Source organism: Puntigrus tetrazona, chromosome 20 (assembly GCF_018831695.1).
Source record: "Puntigrus tetrazona isolate hp1 chromosome 20, ASM1883169v1, whole genome shotgun sequence".
Lineage (NCBI taxonomy): Eukaryota > Metazoa > Chordata > Actinopteri > Cypriniformes > Cyprinidae > Puntigrus > Puntigrus tetrazona.
The window spans coordinates 19,092,434-19,116,797 of NC_056718.1; the positions used below are offsets into that span (position 1 = coordinate 19,092,434).

The 24,364-nt window shown below is 39.8% G+C and overlaps 1 protein-coding gene across 4 annotated transcripts in view; it reads right to left on the reverse strand.

Annotated features, from left to right (window-relative positions):
• Window positions 1-3,845: 3,845 nt before the first annotated feature.
• hivep2a (HIVEP zinc finger 2a) overlaps window positions 3,846-24,364 on the reverse strand; it is a 69,730-nt gene continuing 49,211 nt past the window's right edge. For all 4 annotated transcript variants that reach the window (XM_043220378.1, XM_043220376.1, XM_043220377.1 and 1 more), the window contains 7 exons: window positions 22,685-22,838; window positions 9,820-14,935; window positions 9,186-9,337; window positions 8,592-8,767; window positions 8,254-8,355; window positions 7,043-7,962; window positions 3,846-6,265 (listed from right to left, as the gene is read on the reverse strand). In XM_043220378.1, coding sequence (XP_043076313.1) covers window positions 5,498-6,265; window positions 7,043-7,962; window positions 8,254-8,355; window positions 8,592-8,767; window positions 9,186-9,337; window positions 9,820-14,667 — 6,966 coding nt within the window. In that variant the 5' untranslated portion in view covers window positions 14,668-14,935; window positions 22,685-22,838 and the 3' untranslated portion in view covers window positions 3,846-5,497. The remainder of the gene's footprint in view (window positions 6,266-7,042; window positions 7,963-8,253; window positions 8,356-8,591; window positions 8,768-9,185; window positions 9,338-9,819; window positions 14,936-22,684; window positions 22,839-24,364) is intronic.

The following is a 24,364-nucleotide window of genomic DNA, read 5'->3' on the forward strand; positions in this document are numbered from 1 at the left end:
TTCTGCTGCCTGCCTGCTTGTCTGCCTTCCCGCCTGATCACTTCCTCCCTGCCACCGTACGTTTCACATCTCTATTCCGCTTCGGATGTGGAATCGTATATCCATAATGTACAAGATACAATCAAAGGCAAACCTCCAGGAGAAGATTAGGCACAGCTAAACATCCTCTCCTGGCCCCTGCCCTGCTAAAACATGACGCCTTTGAGGCCATCGGTGGAATGATTTAGAGTTCTGCATTAATGGTTCTCTTGCGCTTGGCCGGACTCCTGCTCTGTCTTCTTGGCCCTAGTCTATGGATGGAAAGTAACCTCTCTGTATGTACCTGCACGCCTACAGCTTTTCCACAAGCCACCAAAGCAAAACTGATGTTGTTCTTTCCCCAAGTGTTTCCAAATTAATCACTTTAAAAGGTGGCAGCGGTGATCGCAGTTTAAACCCCTTTGACTAGAAAGCAGCTTTCCTTCTGTCTCATACTTCCTTCTAATGGTTTTTATTGAACTTTTTAACTTTACTTTCTCAGGAGAAGAAGTCGCCACACTTCATTCCCCATTCAGAATGCCATTGGACTATGTAGCAAAGATAATAACACAATGGGAATTTTACAATGTATTGAAACTGCAAACCAATCAGGGTTTGAAGCAATCCAATAAAAGAACCATTTTGGGTGGTACAAAGAACCTTTCTGTTAATGTTTCTTAAAAACATTTTTTTCATAGTATAAAGAACAATTCAATAATCTGAAGAAACATTTCCCACTGGAATAGTAATGGATACTTTCCAATGAATTTGTCTTTCACCCGACCCTGCTTTTAACATCTCCCAGGGTTAATAGAGCTGACAGTACAATAGTTCAGTGACTAACAAGCTAAAAGCCTAAAAGTCATTTGTGACAGTAATATTCCATCAGCTGAACACGACACATGTCAGCAAAGAAGCAATTAGTTAACACAGCAAGAAAATCTCTAAGGAAGTACTTCCATGATAAGAGAGAGAGAGAGAGAGAGAAAATGCCTATAAATTGATTTAGGTTTTACAGAAGCCCTTCAGCCCAAGAGAATACTGGAGGACCAGACCAGACCGTAAACAGTGCTGGAAGTCTGACTTTGAGACCGTCGCTGTCTCCTTTACATCTGGTTCTTATTATGACTCAGAAGTTCCAGCCAAGCCATATATGTTGCCCCTCTCAATATATAGAGAGGCCCAGCCAAGTATGGTCAGTATGGAGAACCAAATCACCTAATGATACACTACTTTAGTGTTTACTATGTCATATTTACAGATACAGTGTGCCTTAATGGCCACTGATAGCCCACATAGTTGACTGTCTGCACTTGATCACTGGCACCTTTCATACCTGATACAAACCTTTCATAACTGATGGAAAAAAATTAGTACTAAAAAGAACCATATGAAATAGGGCTAAATAAATAAATATATATATTTATATATATATGTATGTGTATGTATATGTGTATTTATATTTTCTAATATCAAATTAGAAGGCTATCTGTGTAATTAAAAGTATTTATATATCAGTACCCTTATGCGTGTCAAGGTTGATCACTAATTTAATCATTAATTTGATCAAAGGTTAATCATTCATTTGATCAAAAATATAGTAAAAAGTGTAATACTGTGAAATAAAAACTATATATTTTAAAATGTAATTTATCGTTTGTTATGCAGTATTTTAAGCATTATTTCTCCAGTCTTAACTGTCACATGGTCCTTAAGAAATAATTCTAATATGCTATTATTGGTGTTGAGCTGTTTGTGGAAACTGATGGAAAACTGTAGAAACTTTTTTTTTTCCAGAATTTTTTCAGAATTGTTTAATGAATACAGCATTCAGAAGAGCCTAATTTATTTGAAATAAAAAAAAAATCCTAACATTGTTTTTATTTTAAATTAATTTTAAGCATCCTTTATTAAATAAAAGTAATGTAGATCTGACAAACATATACAAGTTAAAATTGCACAAAGTATATATTTTTAAAACATTAAAGGTATGTCTCTTCTGCATTGCATTGTTCACGTAAAGGCACATTTCAGTCCTAAACCAACAGATGGCAGTATGTCTTAAAGAAAAGCCCAGGATGCAGACTTTGTTTTACACACACTGTAACGCGACAGCATGTGACTATGACATACTGTCGATGTGAGAAGTTTGAAAATGCACTAAATTTAGCTTAAGACCTGTCAGGAAGTTTCTATAGAATTCTCTCCAGGCATGATCTTTTTATTCTCAAGTTCTATCAGAGATGACATCCGGTCACCTCCAACAGGACAGGCGCTGCTGTCACCCATGAAAAAAAAAAAAACTGTAGAAACATTGACTACACATGGAAAATGTGGGCTGTGGTTTTCTTCTCTTCTTGGCAAGAGTCTGCCTTAGTTTTAAAAAAAAGTGGGAAAAAAAGTTAACTGTTCCAAACATATGTTCCCATGGAAGGGGGCAGCATTTTGGGTTGGACCCTCAACCTATGTGCAGACCTAACATACTAATTATCAATTATTTTCTCCACATTCAAGCTGTATATATGTGGGTTAGATATAAAACAGCAGAGGAAAATATGTTGTTCTGGTTAAATAGATCACAAACATTTATTGTAGCTCATGTGTACCAGTTAATTCTAATCGGCATCAGTTTGAACAAGGCTGCTATTTGTTGAGACTTTTAAGAGAGCTATTATGGGTGGTATCGCCAGTGGTATCTGTGCACTTGTATAGAATTCTGCTACACTCATTTTTTTATGACAGCAGTCGAGTTTCTGCTTGCACTGTAAAAATATTTAGTTGCATAAGACTGTATTGTGCAATCATTCTATATAGGGAAGCGTGGGAAAAGGTTCATTAATAGGGAGGAGGACAATGTCACATTTCTTGAAACATTCACATTTCCTCACATTGTTCAGGAAGTGCAATTCCATTCTGAAGTTAAACAGTAATGGATGCGTTTTATGACGCCACATGATTAATGATGAATGGATGAAATCTTTTTTGGGAATAATTAAGAATGGTAAACAAAGGAAAACCTGCATAATGTTAATGATAATACTATACCAGAAGTACTGTGCTACTGACATAATTTTTCCCGCGTAATATGTGCACTTTTTGGATGATGTGGTAAAAGGTTAATCTTCTGACAAACGCTCTTAATAACCAGAAGTGCCAGAAGTGAAGATTTTTCAGGAGCACATCCAACATCTGTAGCCCTGCTTCTGACGCAACAATGTATTTCTAATCAGCATCAAGCTCAGCATCCATGTTAGTTGATGTGAAACGTTAAATGTAAAATGTGTGGATACTTCTACCAGTTCCGCTCTCTGAAATTTTTTGGGGCCTGAGTGTAGATTGGTAGGAAAATATTGTTCAAAATCAACCTTCATAAAGGTCTGTTTAAAAAATTTATTTTGAGTATGCAAATAATCACATCAGTGAATATTAGAACTACTTTTCTTACTGTTTAGATTAAAAATAATTTTAAAAGACTTATAAGACTGTTAAAAAAATAAATGAAAGCAGGAAGATTGATGGGTTGATCTAATTGGTAGATGCACAAAAGATGTCACATCAACCTATTTGTGTCAATGTGTATTAACATTGTGGTGATACAGTTTTCATGTACAGTCAGGCAGAACTACTAAAATTAGCAATGCAAGATGTCTTTGTGTACTGACAGATTCAATCTGATTGTGTATCTGATCCTTTTTCAAATTCTTCGTTTTGTCCTCTCCTTTCTCACCCCTCTTTTTACACAAGTTGAAAGAGAATTTGAGCATTCGTGTTTTGTGCCAGTTTCCTGGAAAAGTAGAGAAGCATTAAGACACTACGGACATGCAAAGTTACCATAGTTGTATTTATTTGAAAACAGCAATCTGTATTTTTTTTCACCTGTGCTGTGATTCGACAAAACTGATATTGTACATATTTGTTTTTCCACTGAAAATCACAAAGTTACCCTTTTTATTTTTAGTTTTTAATTATGTTTGTCTTTTATTCTTTTTGTTTGTTTCAATACAATGATTTGTGCTTTTGATACCTTAGGTTTGAAAGACATGTTAATACAGTTAAGTGGATAGCAGGGACTACCGACAAAAATGTCAAAGGAGTCAATTACATAGATCATATACACACAATACAAAATACAGATATACACACAAGTGCACTGGCTCCATACTCCAGTTCAGTTAGGTTGCTTTAACTCAAAACATATTCCAAAAAAGAAAAGGAAAATCTGTATTTCCAATCCCAGTTCTAAAAGTGATATAATTTGGGATTCGTTAGGAAGGTTTAAGAAACATAAGGTGCATTTTAGGAGTTCTCAGTATTGGAGTTTTTGTATGTACATTTATAAAAGTGTTAACGGACTGATGACGTGGCCCTTGACGAACTCCTTCAATGTGTGAATATGTATGGCTATGAGGGTATACAGAACCATAGGCATCCGATATTTACATCTGTTGGAATGTTCCCCATACTAATCATCAACAAGTCAAGTACTTCAAGCAACATAATTCACAGAAGATACCTTTCACATCTACCTCAATAAGTGGTGGAGGAAATGCAGAAGTGCGAAAGTTGATTCACTTAATGCTTAACAGTTCTACATTTAAAATGTGAACAATGAAATCACAACTAGTGTAGCCTACCAGCCAATAGGAAAGAGAAGGGTACAAGCACTTAGAACCAACTACCGTACTGTATGTGGGTGTCAATCTAAAACATGTGCAGATATATTGTTTTTCTGTATACTAGGTATATAAACATTTATTTAAATTATATAGAATTCTAAATAAAGCGAGTTTACTGAGAAGTATATGCACACATACTTCTAAATATATAAAGCCATATTACATGTACATAATTTTTTGCTCTAATTATGCAATAGCAAAACCCATGCTTTACATAGAAAAGGCATCCACAACATTAAGAAAAATGTACAATTTATGAAACATGATACAATAAATAGTATTATAGAATCGCTGCTGTACACAAAAGCCATTTAATTTCACACATATAAAAATATGTTTTAGTGCAACCTTACATGTATTGATACTTCACATCATTCAGACCCAAAGTGTCCAAAAAGACGGTAAATTGCATTTATTACAAAGCGGGATACACAAAACTCGATATATATTTACATGTCTTCCTGTTTAATGCTTATAAGAATATAAGCAAAAAGTAAAGAAAAGGCACACACATCTGTACATTTTTTAAAAGTACCAGACAAAGTCCATAAGCAATTTTGGTCAGGCTCATATATAAGTTAACACATATATATTTATATATATGTATATTCTTTGAAACTTTAAATAAGAAAGTAATTATAGTTGAGATAGCAAACCGTGTTATAAAAGGCATGCTATACATGTACATTAAAACCACTGAATCAGCTTGTAATTTGAGACTGATTTTCCGTGTGTACATGGATGTACATGTGTAAAATAGAAAATGTGTGAGCGTAAGTTTACCCCTCTCCATTCGACCTTGTTCACCTGTTGTTAATAGTGGCGTCTTTTAAATCTTTGCCTTTTTTTATGGTCGCTGGCCTCTCTCCACGGCCCTGTTGGCCAGACGCTCGCTCTGTCGTCTCTGTGTTGTAGAGAGTGGGATGGCTTGCTGTGGGAGTCTTTGATGTGGCAGACACACTGCTCTCTGCTCTGGAGTGTAGGGGGTGACTGATCTCTGAGCTGCAGTAGTGCTGCGCTCTCGCCGCACAGTCTTGCTGAGCTGCGGGCGAATGAGATAATGTGTGCTGATGGTAAGGATCAATTGGAACAGTTGATTTTTCTGGATTTTCTTCAGAGGCAATGCACAGCGAGGCAATCGCCTTAGTGCACGTTTGGATGCACTCTTCCTGCTTGCTTTCCTTGTCGGACATGTCGGCGCTGTCCTCTCGTGACTTTTGTGAGGAAGGTGACGCAGCCTTGGGGGACATGGATTTTTCTTGGGATTCTTGGGAGTCTTCTGGGCCTCTGCTGGTGGGCCCTCGGCCCTCTGGAAGGTGGAAGGACACCTCGCTGGTGCTGGAATCCTCAGAAGTGCTCTTCTGAAGGGGAAGGCGTGTGGGATGGACATGACCAGTGACAGAAGTGGGCACAGAATGGACCATCTGGATGCCACCAATGGGTATCATGGAGAACGGAGTGCGGATCTGTTGCTGGGAGTGCAGGGGAAGGTGGCTAAATAATCCCTGGTGGACATTGGGTGCATCTGCATTGCGGGCCTCCCCTTGAAGATGCAATGTCTTCCGGTGGTCCTAAACAATTGGAAGATGCGGTTAATTTACATTACAAAATTATTCCTGGAAAATCTTAAAGTCAGTGTTTAAATAAATCCTTGTGAAGCTAAATACATCTTGGGTGATAAGATAAAGATAAAGTAAAGATAGTAAAGCAAAGAATTCTTGAAATACTTAATAATGTCTGTTATTCTGCTTATCTGGGGCTTGTTTCTCAGTTATTTAAACTGGACCTCTTGGAAAGTTTGGAAAATTTAACAAGACCGCAACGAACAAAAACAACAGTTGCCAGTAAAAAGGGCCAAGCTTACATAATAGACCTTGCTCATTTATCTTATTATACCCCTACCTCTATGGTAACAAGCCAGGTAGCACTGAAATGAATTACTATACTGCACACACTGTATAGGCACTGCAGTTTTCCACTTTCTCCAGGGAGTTCTTAAACAACTAGTATACAATATTAATAGAAATGCTATTATCATCTATGGTATGATGGCAGTTTGTTTGTTAGAGACATTAACTGACTACCACTGCAGTTGACTTGTCTAAACTTGTATTTGAGCTTTGTATACTTCATCAAGGATCCAATGTGCTGTATACTTTTGCCTTTCCTTTGATATATAGTTATTATTACTCTTCACTTCAAACAACAATGACCTTTTATCTCTTGCACACATGTAATTGTGTAATTTTGAGATGGACTCGGTATGGTTGCCTAGCTAGTGTTCATTTGTTTTAGAAAAGCTAATAATGACAGGACATATAAGGTTTTATAAACCAAATATAACTTACCAGCTCCAGCTCTGCATGGCTTTTGGTCTTTTGGCTTAATGATATCATCTCTGCGTGTGGGCTGGGGTTGTGCGCCCATGGACCACTTTGATAGTGGAGACCCCTCCTGGGGGACACAGGTCTGATCATGCCCCTACGACTTCTGGGAGAAAGTCTGCCTGAGAGATCCCTTCCTGGGGATGTAGGCCGTCCTGTCTGAGAGATGGGAGAGAGATGTCCTCTTGGAGAAAGGTCCCTCCTTGGTGACAGATCCCTTCTATAAACATCCCGCCTGGGGGAGATATGCCTAAGGGGAGAGGCTTCTCGCCTTGGTGATAAACGGCCACGTGGTGAGAGGTCCCTTCGAGGGGACAGATATCGCCTGGAGGAAGGTGAGCTTTCTCGCAGAGGGGAGGAATCACAGCCGGGTGAAGACAGACGGGAGCAGGAGAAGTCAAAGGAGGATGAGCTGTGGTCCGGAGAGAGAGACAGGTCTTCATCCATAGAGCTAGGCACATCCAGTCTGTTTTTGTGATCTTCACCCAGAGCCCCTTGAAGGAGCTTCTGGTATTCAGCCATCTGGGCCTCTCCAGCTTTCTCACTGGGTGCCATGAGTTGGGTAATCTGAATACTGGGCAGACTAGTGAAATAAGTGAAAAGAGGCTGTTTGGAGACAGCGGCCAAAGGCTCTGGTGTGGACTCTTGTGAAGCAGCGACTGCAGTGATGGAGAGCGAGGGGATGGCACATGGCTGTGGACTTGTGCTTCGGGACCGTGTCTTCGGGGTTGAATCACCATCATACTCATCATCGTCATCGTCATCTTCATCAACTTCATCACCATCCTCTTCAGCACCCTCTGAATCATCAGCATCAGAAAATTGGTGCTCTGCCATTATCTCTGACATTTTTTCCGATGCTCTTTGGACCTCCTCAGATGTGTCTGGAAAAAAAGTACAATAACACATTTTCTCAATTGACTTTCACAGGTGTTTTAATAGCAAATTGTGTTTATTTTAATCCTAAATATCAGTTGGTCTAGAAAGGTTTCTGGGTTTCTTTTTCTCCCTTTGATAAAACATGCAATTACAATGGAGGAAGTAGAAGGTAATTTTTAATTAGTAATTTAATTTAATTTAATTATAATTTTCCTGAACTGGTAGTACTTCCAGATGACAAAATATATTGCAATATAAAAGATCTAAGTAAAATGTATTTAGAATCTGAATCGTACCTGGTTCTTCTGCTTCAGTCTCATCCACTGATGTCACTGACACTCCAAGTTCTAAGCACTTTTTCATGTGAGCTTTTGACTTCATGTGTTTCGTGAGGTTTCCTGAAAACAGATTTTAAAGAGTATGAATTACTTGCACTGACATGCCCAAAATAATGTGTAACCTGCCTTTTATTCTGATTAAATAGTACAGATATCATCCGGTATACTGTGGTAAAAACAAATAATGTACAAAAAGTACAAAAATCATGGTATTCATTAAATTGTACAATGTTGTTTTTAATGTTATGTGTGCTTTTGCATGTATTGGTTTTCTGGAAATGCATGAGAAAACCTACCTTTTGTTTTAAAAGCAAAGTTGCAGAACTTGCAAACATATGGTCTGACATCTGTGTGTGTGCGAATATGTTTCTTCAGCATGCTTGGCTTTTTACAGCGGATCCCACACTCCTCACAGATGTACTTTCCCCGGCCTCGGCCACGCACATAAACATAGTCTTCATTGGATTTGTACCTGAAATAAAAACAAGGCAAGGGTTATTTACATTATTGGAAGATATAAAATATATTGGTTAATAGTGATGTGAAATGATATCAAATACGTTAAAAACTTTTTATAAAACGCATTATATATTTTTAAGGCCTGATTCTTTTATATGTTTGAAAAAAAAAAAAAACATTTTCACAGCTGTAGCAATTTAAGTTTTTCCTCACACAGGATAATATTATACAAAGCATCCAAATAGTTGTAGTGGTATACATTTCAGATACTTGTGTTGAACATGTTTAGGCACCATAAATTTAATGATATGTTCATAGACCGTTGTAGTTTAATTCCTCAGTGACTTTTAATTGCATTTTAGAAAAGGGTCCAATCTTGTATAAAGCATACTAAGTTATGTGTTGGAAAATAAACACAGATCTTCACATACCCTCCTTCAAAGATTTTGATGCGAGTGGGTTCAGTCTGCTTTGAAGAAGCTTCTTTCTCTCCGTGGTCTTCTTTCCCCCTGTCTCTTAAGCTGATTCCCTTCATTTTCTTCCCAAACTTTCCAACATCCAACTGTATGATCTCTGGCTTCAACTGGAAATGTAAACAGAGACGAGGTAAGCATAATAAGCATAAAGTAGGTATGTGCATTTTCTCTTAATTCATTTGTAATCAACTTGATCATTTAAAAATGAGTAAATGCAACTTATGTTTTATAGAAATATGTTTTCAAGTGGTAAATTTATGCAGATTTTTTTAACAAATATATATATATATATATATATATATATATATATATATATATATATATATATACACACACACACACACAGATTTATATATATATATATATATATATATATATATATATATATATATATATATATATATATATATATATATATATATATATATATAATATAGCAAACTCTGCATTGGTCTAAAATTCAAAATTCAGAACAAAAAGAAATAAAATTAAATATTTATTATGTGTAAATGCTTTTCTTTCACATTAAATTAAGATTTTAATTAAATTAGATCTCTAATTTGTGTGTGTTTTCAGGAGTCAGAACTACCTGCTCAAACTTCTGTTTCCACCGGAGAGACGAAACAAGTTTTCCAGTGCCAGGTTGATACATAGCAGCCATTGTATACATTTCTGTGTTCTTCCTCTGTTTTGATCGAAGAAGTGCCAAAGTGGCCTTGGTGCTGAGGTTGAGTGGGTTTGGGTTGTAAGAGCTGACGCACCAAGAACCATACACAGAGGTTAGGGGAGTTGTGTGTGCGTAATTTGGCTTGGTATAATTTAGGAAGCACCAGCTGACACTGGTTGGTGTGCGAAGACTTGGAAATTGAAAAAACTGATGGACATCTGCCAGGTCAGTGAGCAGGAGTGTGTTACCAACAACTCCACCACCCTGATTAGCAGCTAGCTGCACTAGCATGTTTACTGGGAACTTGTTACCCATGTTCTGCTTAGTTTCTTCTTGAGTATCACTTGAGGAGATTACTGATTGTGGACTTGAGCTTGCCTCCGGGGTAGATTCATCTACATCAAGCTCCTCTGGAGAATCTGCTCTGCTAGCCACATTTGTAATAATTTGCAAGGGTGGAATGAAGTTGTCTTTTGGTGGCACATCAGGTAAACGAGGTGCAGATGGGTACCCAAGGAATTTAGATGACAAGAAATCAGTGGGTGGAGATGAGGACATCCTCTCTGGTTCATCTATGGAGTCATCTCTCTTTGAAAATTCAGGTTTGGGGGATTTATCTTTCGGTGCACTGGAATTGCTTAGTTCAACTGCACTAAGCTCTTTTACTATCTGGCCATACATCTTTTCTTCTTTGACCCGTTTTTGTTGTTTGGTTTCAATAAAAAGCTCAAGACTGCTGGCTGGTGACAACATTCTCTTACTCCCCCCAATACTAGAGGAAGCATCTGTAGTAGAGATAGTTCCTGATGTCAAAGACAAAGGAATTCCCGTATTAAGGCTCCCAGGTAAATATTCAGGTACTTTCCATATTGGAATATTTAAGGACCCTTCTGAATGTCCTAATATTTTGGATAAATTGATGCCAACTTGTTGCTTTGATGCAGTGCCTGTTAGTGAAACAGTCGACGCATTGTCTGTGCATAAAACTCTGACAGAAGTTGTGCTCTGAGAATGAGTGACAAGGATTTGTGAAACACTTGTATACATTACACTACCATAAGATGGCACATTTGTCTGGATTCTGACTGGTACCAGCATTCCAGGTAGTGATGGTTGCGAACCTACATTTTGAGTAGCAAAGATAGGCTGAACTTGTTGCAAGAAGCTTGTAGTCAGCACTTTAGATGACAAGACTCCAAGTTGCTGCGGGGAGGCTCTTGAAGGATATGGATAGTTGTGACTTGCAACATCAGTTTTTGAGTCTGTTTGCACCTGAATTTGATGAGGAGGTTGGTATGATTTTTGTAGCATGGGCTGTAGATTTGGCTGTTTGATGTGTAGTTTCTGTAGTTGTTGTGCCTGGAATGCCAGATGCTGCTTGTTTCTTTGTGTTGATTCAGGGTGCCAGAGCATTGGTTGAAATGGCAAGAAAGGTGAGGATGGCAGGTTGCTCTGAAGTGAAGAATGCTGAATTATATCCTGGGTCATGTGCTCATGCACTGAATGTTCACTATCTGATGAAAGCTGTGCGGGCAAACGAGGAACATTCTGGAAATGATCCTCAGAAAGACTGTCTTCACTGATGCTTTGCTGCAGCAAGTGATGTGATCCAAGAACTGACTGTGTACCTCTTCTGGGTCTTGCCAAGTCACAATAGGATGCACCAGTTAAAGCAGCTTGAGAAACATGGTCAGAATGCTCTTGTTTGATATTGAACTCTGAGATTGGCTCTTGAACCACTACTTCAGGATAGACGCTGAGAGATGCCTGTCTAACAAGGTAACCTCGTCTACGCTCCTTCATAGCCGAAGCACTTGCATAAACTTCTCCTTGTCTTGATCCAGTTGAAAGACTTCCATAATCAAATGACTTACTTCGTATTTCTGGTACTTCAGTGGGTAGAGCACAGGGGGCCTGCTCTGATGATGAGCGTCGCATCTCTCTTTGATGATGGCCTGGTATAGACAGAGAATGGCCACTACCTGGAACAGTTAAGAACTCAGACTGTTTAGTAAAGTCATCTTGTTTAGTTGGGGATACAGATTTGATGTTTTCCTCTCTATCAAAAGACATTGAAAAACTTGAGCTATGCGATAAGTTACTTTCTTGACTAGGGCTTCTTGAAAGGCTAGTACAAGTGGACTCAAAACTTGACTCCCCAGAAGAGTGCTCCATATCTGCAAGACGCAGACGTTTCTTCTTTGGGGGCAGCTTCTCTGCAGGAAGCTGGGACAATGTTTCACTCCTTTGTGGCCACTGAAATTCCTCAACATGTTTTTCTGGTTCTTTTACTGGTACTTCAGGTTCTTTTTCTGGTTTGTCAGGCTCTTCTGTAACTCGTATTTCAGGCACTTGAATGTTGGGTTGTCGTACAAGTTTGTGGGGCATATGATAGAGTGGATTAGAAGAGAAAGATCCATGTTCATTGTCACCCTGCTGCTGATGTTCCATGCTTTCTGATCTATGATGAGAATCAGGGCTCTGCACATCATCAATGTTTTCCGAGTCCGATTGCTCAGAAAGATGTCCAGCATGCTTATCTGGCTGATAAAATGGATGTTCAATTGATTCGGTCTTCTCAAATGAGTTTGGCCTACTCAGCGAATTCGTATGTTGAATGACAGATATTACATTACCAGCCGTCTTCGTGTCTGAATCTTGAACAAGTACAATGTCCTCTGGAGTCATACATGAGCCTCTGTCAAAACTGTCTGATGGGCTGTGTGCTCTATACATGGAACCCTTACTAGTAGGAGCAGCTTTGGCAGAATCTTGACTTCCTTGTCTTAGATCATAATCCCCTGTCATTTCAGTAGAGCCACTTCGACTACTATCATCTTGTCCAAGGCAATCTTCTTCTTCACCCACACTCTTTTTCATGCGTCTTTTTCTTGTGGTAAACTCCACCTTTGTATCATATGAAGCATATGCTGTGCGTACTTCTGGGCAAGCCATCTCTGACCCAGAGCCTTTAAATTCTGGCATCAAAGGACCCCCCATTTTCAAATTTGAATTTAGACCTGTGATTTTGCCATAGTTGTCTGATTCTCCATGACCTTCTTGGGCAGAGTGTTCAAAAGCAGCCTGCCTTCTTAACCTTTTTAGACCCGCAGCCCCTCCATAAAAGACGTCATCTTGGGTCATCATCTCATCAAATGAGTGGCTCCCTCTTAGACTTGGTGGTACATTGAGGTTGGTTGGAGAAGGTGTTGGCATTGAGTTGCTTCTAATAAGTGGCCCTGAATCAGAAGGTGCTTCCAGAAGACCTGTGCTAGTTTGGCAAGAGCCAGCATGATAATGCTTTGGGTCACATCCAGCAATTAAATGTGATTCTGCACAATCACTTTGATAAAAAACATGACCCTCTGATATCTTTCCCATGGCCAACTCCTGCATGGCACTAGGCTTGTTGATATTAGTGTCTTGACTAACAATAGCTACCATCCCAGCTGTGACTGATTGTCTAGATCTGGAGTTGGTTCTGTGGTACCAAGTTCTTCCAAACATTATCTCTTCATATGTCTTTGCATTGGTGTTGGGTGGACTGATCTGCTGTTCGGCACTCTCTGAGCGGGAAAAGTAACCAGAATCAGTGCTACCTTTGCTGTGGGGGCTCAAGAGATTTTGAGACTGCTCTGAATCCTGGTCCTTTTTCTCAGTGAGTCTTAAGGCAAGTCTCTTTTTGACTGTATGAGACTCATCTCCTCTGCCCATCTGTCCACCAATAACTGAACCTTTGATGTCTGTAAACTGGGGACACTCTGTGGCAGGTGATGGTACCCCTTGTTTTGGAACAATTAAGATAGGCACTTTCATAGATGCCACGGATAGTTCCTCTGCTGGATCTGCGTACGCTGGTCCCCTTTCCATTGGGCTCTTGTCAGATTCAAATGATATCTGTGGGCTACGTTTTTCAGGGAACATTGCACCTTCTGCAGTTTCTTCATCAGTGTCAGTGCTTTGTTCACCATCAGAGTGTGCCTCTGCTTCCCCAACTGAAGATGCTTGATCAGTGTCTGTTCGAGTTGCTAACTCAGAGAATGGAACAAGTCCTGCTTTGATAGCATGAGCATGCGATTTTCTGTGTTTATACAAATTGCTCTTGGTTTTGAATGAAAAACCACATGGAACACAGGGATAAGGACGCTCCCCTGTGTGGGACCGTATGTGTTTTTTAAGCACACTGGGTTTAGCACATGCCCTGCCGCAGTAGTGACATATGTACTTTCCTGGCTTCTTGGGTTTTTGTTCCTTTTTATGAATTTCATCTTGCTGCTCGGATCCAGATTGGGAAAACTGTCCAAAACCAGCTGGAGACTTCTGACGGGGAAATACTCCGTGAGAGCGGGAGTGCACAGGAAACATATCATCTGGTGGCAGAGATTGCATTTGACCAGAGAAAGACCAGGCATGGGCCTCTAACCCAGGTTGTGGCTTTGTACCACCAAGGAAAGGCTCCTGCGGGTATGAATGTGGCAACTGGTAGGAGTAAGGCCGAGGGAAGACCTGTTGAAACTGGCTTTCTTGTGATGAGTGTGTCACTGCAGATGACATCAGCTTTCCAGAGCTAAACTTTTGTGTAGAGTTAGCAAGGCTTGTCCCACTTGTAAGACTTTGCTCACGATGCATGTGTCTTTTAACATCTGGATCTCCGAAGGTACTTCTTTTTGTTCCAGCAGAGGGCTCAGAGACCCATTTTCTTTGTAAGGGGTTCTTTTCCCGTTGCTCCTTGGTGCATTTTTGGCCAACGGCAGGTTCATGTGTCTCCATTTTTCCTAGTACTTCAATGGGGTTTCTGAAGCTGTTTGCTAGATTTCATTCATGAAAGCTGTCATGCCAGATGAGTTACTTAAGTGACTCCTAAATAAAAGGTCTTTCTGCTTCCATAGTTCAAGTGTTGCTCCACTTTAAAATGTAAATGATTGTCCCTCTTTGACAATCAGGTCAGTATCTTTTCATCACTCATTTCAACAGTCCATTTACTTTTTGTTTCATCTAGGCTTGTTCCTCTTCTGTTTAATGTCCTCTGTTTCAGTATCTGTAAGAGAGAATAAATAAAATTATGTTTAAACATTGTTTTTAGACCAGGTTTTATGTTCTAAACGTATTAAAGAAAATGCTACTTTAAGATTTTAAAAGCTGATGTCTAAGAAAAGCTGGCAAAAAATACTCAGCTGTCTAAACAAAACAGTATGGCAGTTTGTCATGTGACTCTGCTGCTCGTCATACTTCAATTACAGCTTGCTTTCTTGTTTTATTTCTTTCAGTTTGATATCGAGGCAGCTGCACAGCTGTGTACTTCTCGCCTAGCAAGTGTGTCAAGAGTTTTCAATGAACTGATGCAGAGGAGCTACCACCTCCCTCTGCTCATGAGTCATCATTAACAACCTTGCCCACTCATTTCCTAAAGAGACACAAACATATAAAAATAGCCCAAGGAATGCAAATGACATTCGACGTAGTGTGTGTGTGGGTGTTTAAAGAGCAAACTCTAAGCATTTTCTTTCTTAAGAGTTTTGGGTTTTTCTATGCTTTTACAAACCTTAACACTGTAAACACTTAAAGACAAAGTTGGGGGCAGACCAAAATACAGCCTTAAGGTACAGTATGTACTCAAAGCAATAAATAGAACATGAACATGTTTGTAAAGGGAAGGTACTGAACACTCTCTCTGTGTGATGTATATCTTAATCTCAGGCTCGTTCTGATTGCAACAGACAGCACTGCATGGGTATGAGCAAGGAAACTGTGTGACGCTGGTGTCTGGAAGGCGATGTGAGCACTAAAAATAGCAGGGCAGAAAAACCACTGGTATTTATAGCACTTGAAACATTAACTTTTGGTTCATTTTGTTTTCATAATTCTTCCATGCCTGACACCGGAAAGTATGTGTTCACAAACCAAGACAAACTATGAGTTGAACTCCCCAGCTGCTGTTGCTCTAAAACAGAAATTGTAAATGTACAGCAGCATTGTCAGGCAATGTTTCCTATATGATGCATATTAAACTTTCTGGCCAATTCCGTAAATTAGTAAAGCTTTTAGAATGCAGTGACACAGAAATATTTCTATAAAAGGACCACAATTTATTTTCAAGTTACTCCTAATACTAGTTTAAAGGACATAGATTGTTTTAAATAACATATCATAGATTGCAGCAGCTATTTAAGGTCACTTTGGGACATGCTGCACTAATCTGTTGGATTGACAATATATTGATCAATCTTCTCTTTAATGCACTTTTTCTCATTCATGCATGTTTCTTTACCTCCCTTATGTGTTGATACTATGTAGTACTGCACTGTGTGGATCTTTATACCTACTGCAACAACAATATAGTGAAATATGTAACGGTACTTGTACTGTTGCTGTGATACATCTCATCATTTTATCCAGTCCTATTGCTTAGGCTTTTGCCCTTTTTTTTCTTGCCTTTGACATGATGGGTTTTTGGGTTGTGAGATACTGCATCTACTGAATGAATTGCATAATCTATGTTTCTAAGGGAGGTTAAAAATACTTTGAATCACATTTTTAAGAGGCAAATGGATGTGTTTGATAGAGCGCATGTGTGGGACACACACTGTGAAGAGGATAAGAGCAGTACCTCCATTCACCGCACTAAGTCGTATTACATAAACCAAAAGAGGTTAAAAGAATCTTATATGACATGAAGTCTCTGTGCTCTTTGCCTCTGTTACAGAGTGAATATACAGTATGTGCTGTTGTACACACATCACTTGAGACATATTTTTTAACCACCCCATGCTTGATGGTTATGAAACTTGTTTATGCCCAAAGATTATTGTGATCCTTGCATGGCTGAGATCAGTATGCTGCTGTATGCTGTCCCACTCATCTTCCTGCCCCATTTCAGTATACAAAGTGTAGGAAGTTCTTAGCCTAGGGCCTCCATGCTGGATGCACAATACCGGTATAATAAAGAACATAAAAACTTTTATGAGGATGCCTGCTCATGAATAAAAATACACCACCTAATCTAATGCAAGGATTATGCATTTTACAGTTCTGCTGTCAGATTCCAGTGAGAGGATTAACAGCAGTCTTCTCAAAGTCTGTTTGTCAATGAATGCTGCACGGTGCAGCAGTCCTAAAAGGATTTGGAGAAGCATTATGTCACATTCTAAGCCAGTTGGATATCCTTTTCACTTGAAGGGAGACTCCCTGTCTTTTTAAAGTGCTATCACATTTAAAGCCATTATGCAGTGGAAATGCCTAATCTCTCCAAAGTTCACCGCAGGACACTGCAAGACCGCAAACAAATAAATATATAAATTAACAACTAAATGAAGAATAGATGCAGACCTGGATTTTTTTTTTTAAAGAGTCATGCTCTTTAACACTGTGATTATCAGCTGCCTGCCTGTATATCTTCTGCCAAAGTTACAGGCTTATAGCAATAAACAACTAGGGTAATTCAGTCAAGCTTGTCCATTTACCGCTCCCCTCTTTTTAAATTGATGGTTTTGCAGTCCAAAGCTGCTTATGGTGTGATCTCTTGGTACAAGCACAAAGATCTGGAACCTCAGTAGTGTAAATGACTCAGAAATAATTAGGTGATATGTATGTGACTGCAGTTTGCATACTTAAGCTAATGGACCCTTTGGAGGCAGACACTGTTACTAGATCATGTAGCTCACTGCGGTGCACCTGGGCACACCGAGCGGTGTGTTCCAGAGATTGGGTTCCACCTTTTGTCTACTCTCTCATGACATCACAGCCATGATGCTGGGGAGGTACACAAGCCAGATCTCATTTCCCTGAGTCCAAGTGGCACAATTTTTTTGTCCCTTGTAGGACAGACACTGAATAATTCAACCGACTGCTAATTGTTTCAATTCAATGGTTATAGAGGCTATAATGACAAATTCCTACTGTTAAAACAATAATGGTCAACTTTATTTGGCACCTTATTTGTATCCACCGTGTCGCCATTCGTCTAAATTTTGCTTACACCTAGCTTGGTTGTCTCAAGAGAAACTTTACTGCCATAGGGGAATTTCAAGTGTGCACAAATACCACTACTCTTGCAGAGGAGGAGAGGTTGCTGAGTTGATTTTCCACTGCCCTTGTTCCAGCTATCCCAACTCATTAGTGATGGAGGCAACTTTTACTACTCCAACTGGCTTTATCATCTGGCACAGAGCAGATGAGTACAAGTCTGAAAATAGATTGAAGTAAGGATACCACAATAAAGTCTTCTGTTTTAAAGGAACTGGCACATGTCTATTCAAAGCAATTATTCAAGCAACCACGACTGTATGAGGGAAGGATCTCAATAGCTGTTCTTTTATAGAACTTACTATAACTACCGGAAAAAAGCACTGTCCGTTAAATCAAATAAAGGGAATTTCTGAGACAATTCTGAGTTATGGCCCACTAATGCTATCCTCACACTACCTTTTCCTTCATTCGCTCAGGACTTTTGTCTTTGCAGTTTATCTCAGCTCCCCGTAAGATTCACCTTTTGCTCATCCAGCATCTTTTACGGTGTGATTTTGCTCTGTGTTAGCAGGACTGGAGGATGTATCACCCAAAATGTGTGCGAGTCAGCCCCCTGGAGTGTCATACTGACTCCTCATTAAGAATCCAAAGTTGAATCTTGGGCAGACGACTCATCCAGCTCCACATGCAGCCGGGTGAGAGGCCAGTGCAGAGACACAAGCCTGCTAAAATCATGTCCAGATGGCCAGCGGAGGGGAGTTCTACACATCGGCAATATCGCAATCACATTCCAAGGACACCGGACTTTCATAGCGCACCATTCGACAAAAGCTACAATGCCCTTAAAACCTTCTGAAATGAGGAAATGGGAGGATCGATAGGAATTCATGAAAAGACAGCCATGCTTGCAGTTCAGACAGATAAACCAGTCTCAAAGCTATATAGAGGAAAGGAAAAAGCCATTAAAGCAAAGGGGAAGTATTTTTAACACTCTGTACAGGAGAGCCTCAGCATTTATGTGCGTCCTGGAGAGAGAAAGCATGCGTGGGAAGCATCTACAGCCATCTCGAGACGGGGTGAGGAGAGTGGGTGACTGTTCCTGTGTGGGAGGAGAAGGCATGAATACCATGCAGGGTTATGGTGTTGATGAATTGCGTTATGAAAGGGGCTTCAGTTACACAACCCAGCCCATCCAGTTCTCTGCCTGTGTGGGCCGAGAGGGATGGCAGAGCTGCTGTGATCCGCACGCAGCCGGAAATGAGGTGCATACAACTCTTCAAGACATTTGGTCGAATGCGTAATTATCTAGCAGCTGTGATGCCAGCGACTCAGTGAGAGCGAGAGAGTGAATGTACCGGAAAAATCAAGCATCAACAGACTCACATTCATGGAAATGATGGGCAATTCTTTCATAAGGACAATATCAGGGCATAAAGAAGAGGGAGAAAACGCTAGCTCGCTCTGATTAGTTTTGAGATACAGCAGCGGAAAGGACACATTATCCATTAGCTTGTCATTATAATCATATCAATGGTGATTATTTAAATAACATCGTCTGTCCAGACGGCTCCTCTCTCAACAAATTGCTATGCGCTAAAATTTGACTGAGCCTTGACATCAGCCATTAAATAAGACATTAGCACTGCCTCAGTTTGGGAAATGTTGAGATTTATCTTGATGAACAGTAACGGCAGTTAAGAAAGTGCCCAGTTATTATGTCCGCCGTTTATGGCCTAATATCGAAAACGCTACTGATATCAGTTTCTACAAGCCACTAACCATTTGCAGGGGTCTAATGGGAAGCCCAGAGTAAACCTATTATAGTCAAGCAGTGCTTCTCTCTTCTTTCTCATTGTCAAAGAAGAGGTCTACATCGGGACAGTACCATGATCTGAGTGCTGCTGTGGGTGTCGGGTCAAAAGGCAGTGACTGCTGATAGAAAGCACAACAGCTATTAAGGAGAGAATAAATCCCTTTCAACATGAGGTCATGTCTAATTTAACTGCCACTCTGAAAGCCCAAGCACTATCCCCCCAGCACGAGATTCTGTTACCAATCAAATAAATTACTGGACCGGCCACTAGAGGTCTGGGATAGAGATCTGGTCCAGGACTCTGAGGCACACCAGCAGTCCAATACGGGGCAGAGCAGTGTAATTACAGGATGGCTCGATAATTGAAAACGGCAGAGATGAAAACATTCTCTGTGAATAACCCGCTCCCAAAACAAGAGCTGCATAGTTGTGGACTGGTGCAATGCAGGAAAACGTCATGGAAGTAAATAAGGAAAAGATCATCAGCACCATGTATAGGTCATTAGATGGATTTATGATGCATTCCTGGAGGCGGTGTTTAAAAACATGCCCGCCTTGCGGACGGTGGGAGGGAACGTGCGATTTGACACTAAATCTTCCTGTAGGTGCCATTGCTTAGATTGCTTAGTGAAGCGCCAACAATCCTAAGGGTTTTTTAGACTCCACAGCTGTATCTGTTTTAATGTACATGTTTCCATTTAGCCTTGGCTTAAATACAGAACGCTGCCCTATGGAAGGAAAGACAGGAATAAAAAAAGTGAAAAACAGGGTTTCATGTTGGTCTTAATTGTCTATGGAAAGACTGTCATATTTTCCACCGGGTAAGCTTGAAACCATTACAAGCTAGCCTTCATTAAATTTTCCACAACATTTTGCAGAAATGTCAGGAAGCAGCTGTGGAGGCACTGATTAATTGTCTTTCTTACTGGTTCCCCACTTACAACATTATCCCTTATTGAAATCACATCCTTGCTTTTTTCACTTCCTCTCACCTACATTAGAACCTCATGAGGTTGACTGAACCATGTATAAACGTAAAACCTGTGGTCAGTTGTTGACATTGAAATCACAGAACCCAAGGGGAAATGACTAACTCCAAAGGAGGTCTTAGCTTGGCTCTACCATAAAAGGGGTTTGGACACAGCTTGGATCTTGTAGAGTAACACATGTCAACCCTTCAGCCACATGAAGGTCTCTCCACAGCTTACTGGATGCAAGCGCATCAAAAAAAGGTGTTGCACAGGACTAGCCAAAGCAAGTGGAATGGTATACCTAAGAAAGATTTCCACTGCCAAAATTCTATAAAGAGAAGGTGCAAAACAAGACGGAGAGCATCTGGAGGTTGTGATCCCGAATGGAAGAGTTGAAACATCTGCCACAAGTGTGCCCTGGCCTCCTAGAGTAGAACAAATAAATGGCTCTAGTCACTGTCCAAGGATAAAAGTGGTAAAAGTCCAGGTAAAGTCAATATTAAATGTGTGTTCTCAGTTTGTCACACCTCAGAAAAAAAGTTTTATTAACCACCCAGCCAAATTTGAATGCAAAAAAAAATCTTGAAAAAATAAGCCGTCCTCTCTGCTCTCGCTCACTGGGGGCGTGTCCGCTCAACCACGCCCACTCACGGCAAAGCTGCCTTCTCTCACAACTTTCTCAAGCAGATTGATTTAAATAAGGAGACCAAGTTCAGTTGTTTTGTAAATTATAGTCACCACGTAATGTGACGAAGGCATAGCTAGATAACAAACTGTAGGCTGTAGTATCTAACGGCAGTGGCATTAAGTCATTAGTGAACAGACGAACCACTGATGCTTTTGAACTCTTGTTATTATGTGTGTGTTCGAAATAATGCAGCACTGCGCAGAACAATCAGTGTTTGACATCAAAGTACCGTGACAGCGATTTTAAGCGTCTGCTCTCTATGCCTCTCACTGCACTGATGTTACACAATGATCAGGTCAAACACAGCTCTTGTAGTTTCGCGGGAAGGGCAGTGCTAAATGGCTGAGGTTTAGACCTGCCCAATAAATCCTGTTCACAAAAATGGTGAAAAACTGTTTAACAGTATAGCTCTATCTTTAAGCATTATATAGTTCAGTCTTTGTAACATGTTTCAGCAATGCATTTCTAACGTTTATATTGTGTTTACGAACAATTCTCAAAATGGACTTTACAAGCACTGGTGGGCGAGCATGCAAGAGTGGGATGTTTGGCTGCCACTACTCTGAGCACCTTTAAAAATATACCATATCACTGTTCATGGCTCAAGCTTTGAAGCACAGGCATTTGTGACATCCACAAATATATCATAAGACTATATTTGCTCTGCTGTAGGGGCCGGAATACACTACATGACTAATAGTTATTTGGCCCTAGTTGCAGTCTGGACCCTTTAGCTGTTGGAGAGCCAGTCTGCTGTTTTTGGGCAGGTAAAGGTTAAAGATTGCACAGAAAATTGTGTCATGTATGACTTTGGGCTTCAGATTATGATTGCTTCTGGTCAGAGGATATCAGTCACTTTTTGGAGAAAGTTTTAGAACACATATAGCTTTCATTTGTCGTGCATCTCCTAGCAAAGAAATATGTACAATGCCCAGTTTTTCTCTGTAAAACAATGCCTATTGTTTTCAAATATGTAGTGTATTCATGGCATACATATAAAGAACTAAAAATTCTAACCAATACCAAAATATCCTTTGTTATCTTTGAACTTACTAAAAACATTCTTAAATATTGATTCATCTATATGATTCCACTCCCATGCTAATTAAAAGTTTTATTAGCCATGGAAAATCAGATATAATCAGCGATGCACTTTTATCTTCCTACTGCATCTGTGAGGCATGCAACCTCAGCACACGGTCCCGCCAGATGCACAGCCCAAGGAACATGTGTCTCCCTAACCTCACTTTTCCACTTTTTCCATATTAAACACCTGGGCCCTTCATGGCCTCCCAGAAACTCCCCATCCTGCTGTTTTTGCTTTTGTGTGGTGTGACATTGTGAACTCACCCAAAGGTTCTTTTGCAAGTCTGGGATCTGCTTGTTTCTCAGGGTAAACGCCTCACACTGATTCCTCTATGGTAGTCAGGTTAGGAAGATGAAGGCTGGGCAGTGGGGTGACAAGTAAGATCCCCTGGCCAGGGTGCTGAGATTATGCAGACCACTGTGGAGACAATGAAAGGAAACAAGTTTAATGATAATGTGAGACTAAATAGAGACAATCAGACTAGCTTAAGGCTCTTCATAACGAATAAATAAACTGGAACTGAGCATCTGCTAGAACAATATTTCCACTCCCTTTGGAGCAATCATGCTCTATTAATATAAATCCTCTGATGTGTTTATGCACAAAATCAAATTGCAACAAAGTATCTGTCTTTGACATAATGTACACAATGTTATGAGATTCAAACTGAACATTTCAAACATCACCCTTTCCTTCATTTGTCATCTGCATGATGGCATTGTGCATCTTACACATTGTTTTCTACATTTTTATTGGGCTTTTGCCCATTCATAAATGACAAAAAAAATTATATGCCACAATCAAAGACTGGACATAATCATACTGATTGGTAATCTGCCAGAATGAGGTTGTCTTATCATAAACAGAAATGCGTCTGACACAGTTTGTTGCCTTTAACAACACAGACACTAAAATGGCCAAAAAGGCCTTTAAGAAATTAAAATAGCAAAGAACACAAATGATGACCACAGGGCTCCATTGTTTGTGCCTGGAAGAGACTGAACCTTGGCCAGGAGTCTATGATGGAGAAAGAAAAAAATGCTGTAAAACTACTATAAAACAGGCACTTATGATAGCAAGTACGAAACAGGAACATGACTACAAATTGATGTATTCCTTTATCTTAAAATCTGAAAAATAAGCATGCATCTATCCATTAATACTAGGAAAATAAAGATACTAGAAGACGTCAAAAATGTCTTGAGGTCTTACTTCTTAGTTAAACAATTTGCATGGCCTTTTTTAGTGCTATTAAGGCCTACTCTCCAAAAGTCCATCTAGAGAAGCATGCTTCACAGTGTTTTCATGCTCCCTGCCTTGGAGTGAATGCAGCCAAGCTGTGCTCTTCAGCCCTGCAATCTAAAATGTGCCCCAGGGCTGGAGATATTACAAACACCATTATGCTGCTCTGCTGCACTAAGACAAGCTCAGCTAACCCAGAAAAACAAGACATTTCTGTGAGGTTGCATCACAATCTGCAGTGGAGCTCACCCAGGGTAAACACAGGCAACACTTCCTCTCACCCGCAACAGCAACAAAAAAAAAAACCTTTCACCAGAGCTCAGATCAAATCAAGACGTTTTAACAATATGTTTAATGTGTCCTTATAATATAAGAAATCATTAACTTTATCAACTGGAGTGAGGTATATTTTGGTTGCTGAAATTACTTTGGTGTCAGTAAACAAATGGTTTCTGCCAATGGTTTCTATGTTCTATGTAGGCTTATGATGCTTTTGGGTCCAGCTGCAGTATTTAAAAAACTAGCTGAAAAACCTTTACCAAGGAACTCACCCACAACCAAGGATCTCACCCACAACAGGTCATCAAGAACTCACAGGAGAAACTATTCTTACCACTGAGATGTGCTGTAATAGGGGCAATGATGAATGTTTGCTTCATTTAAAAAAAAAAAAAAAAAAGCATCCAAAATAGAGACCCAAC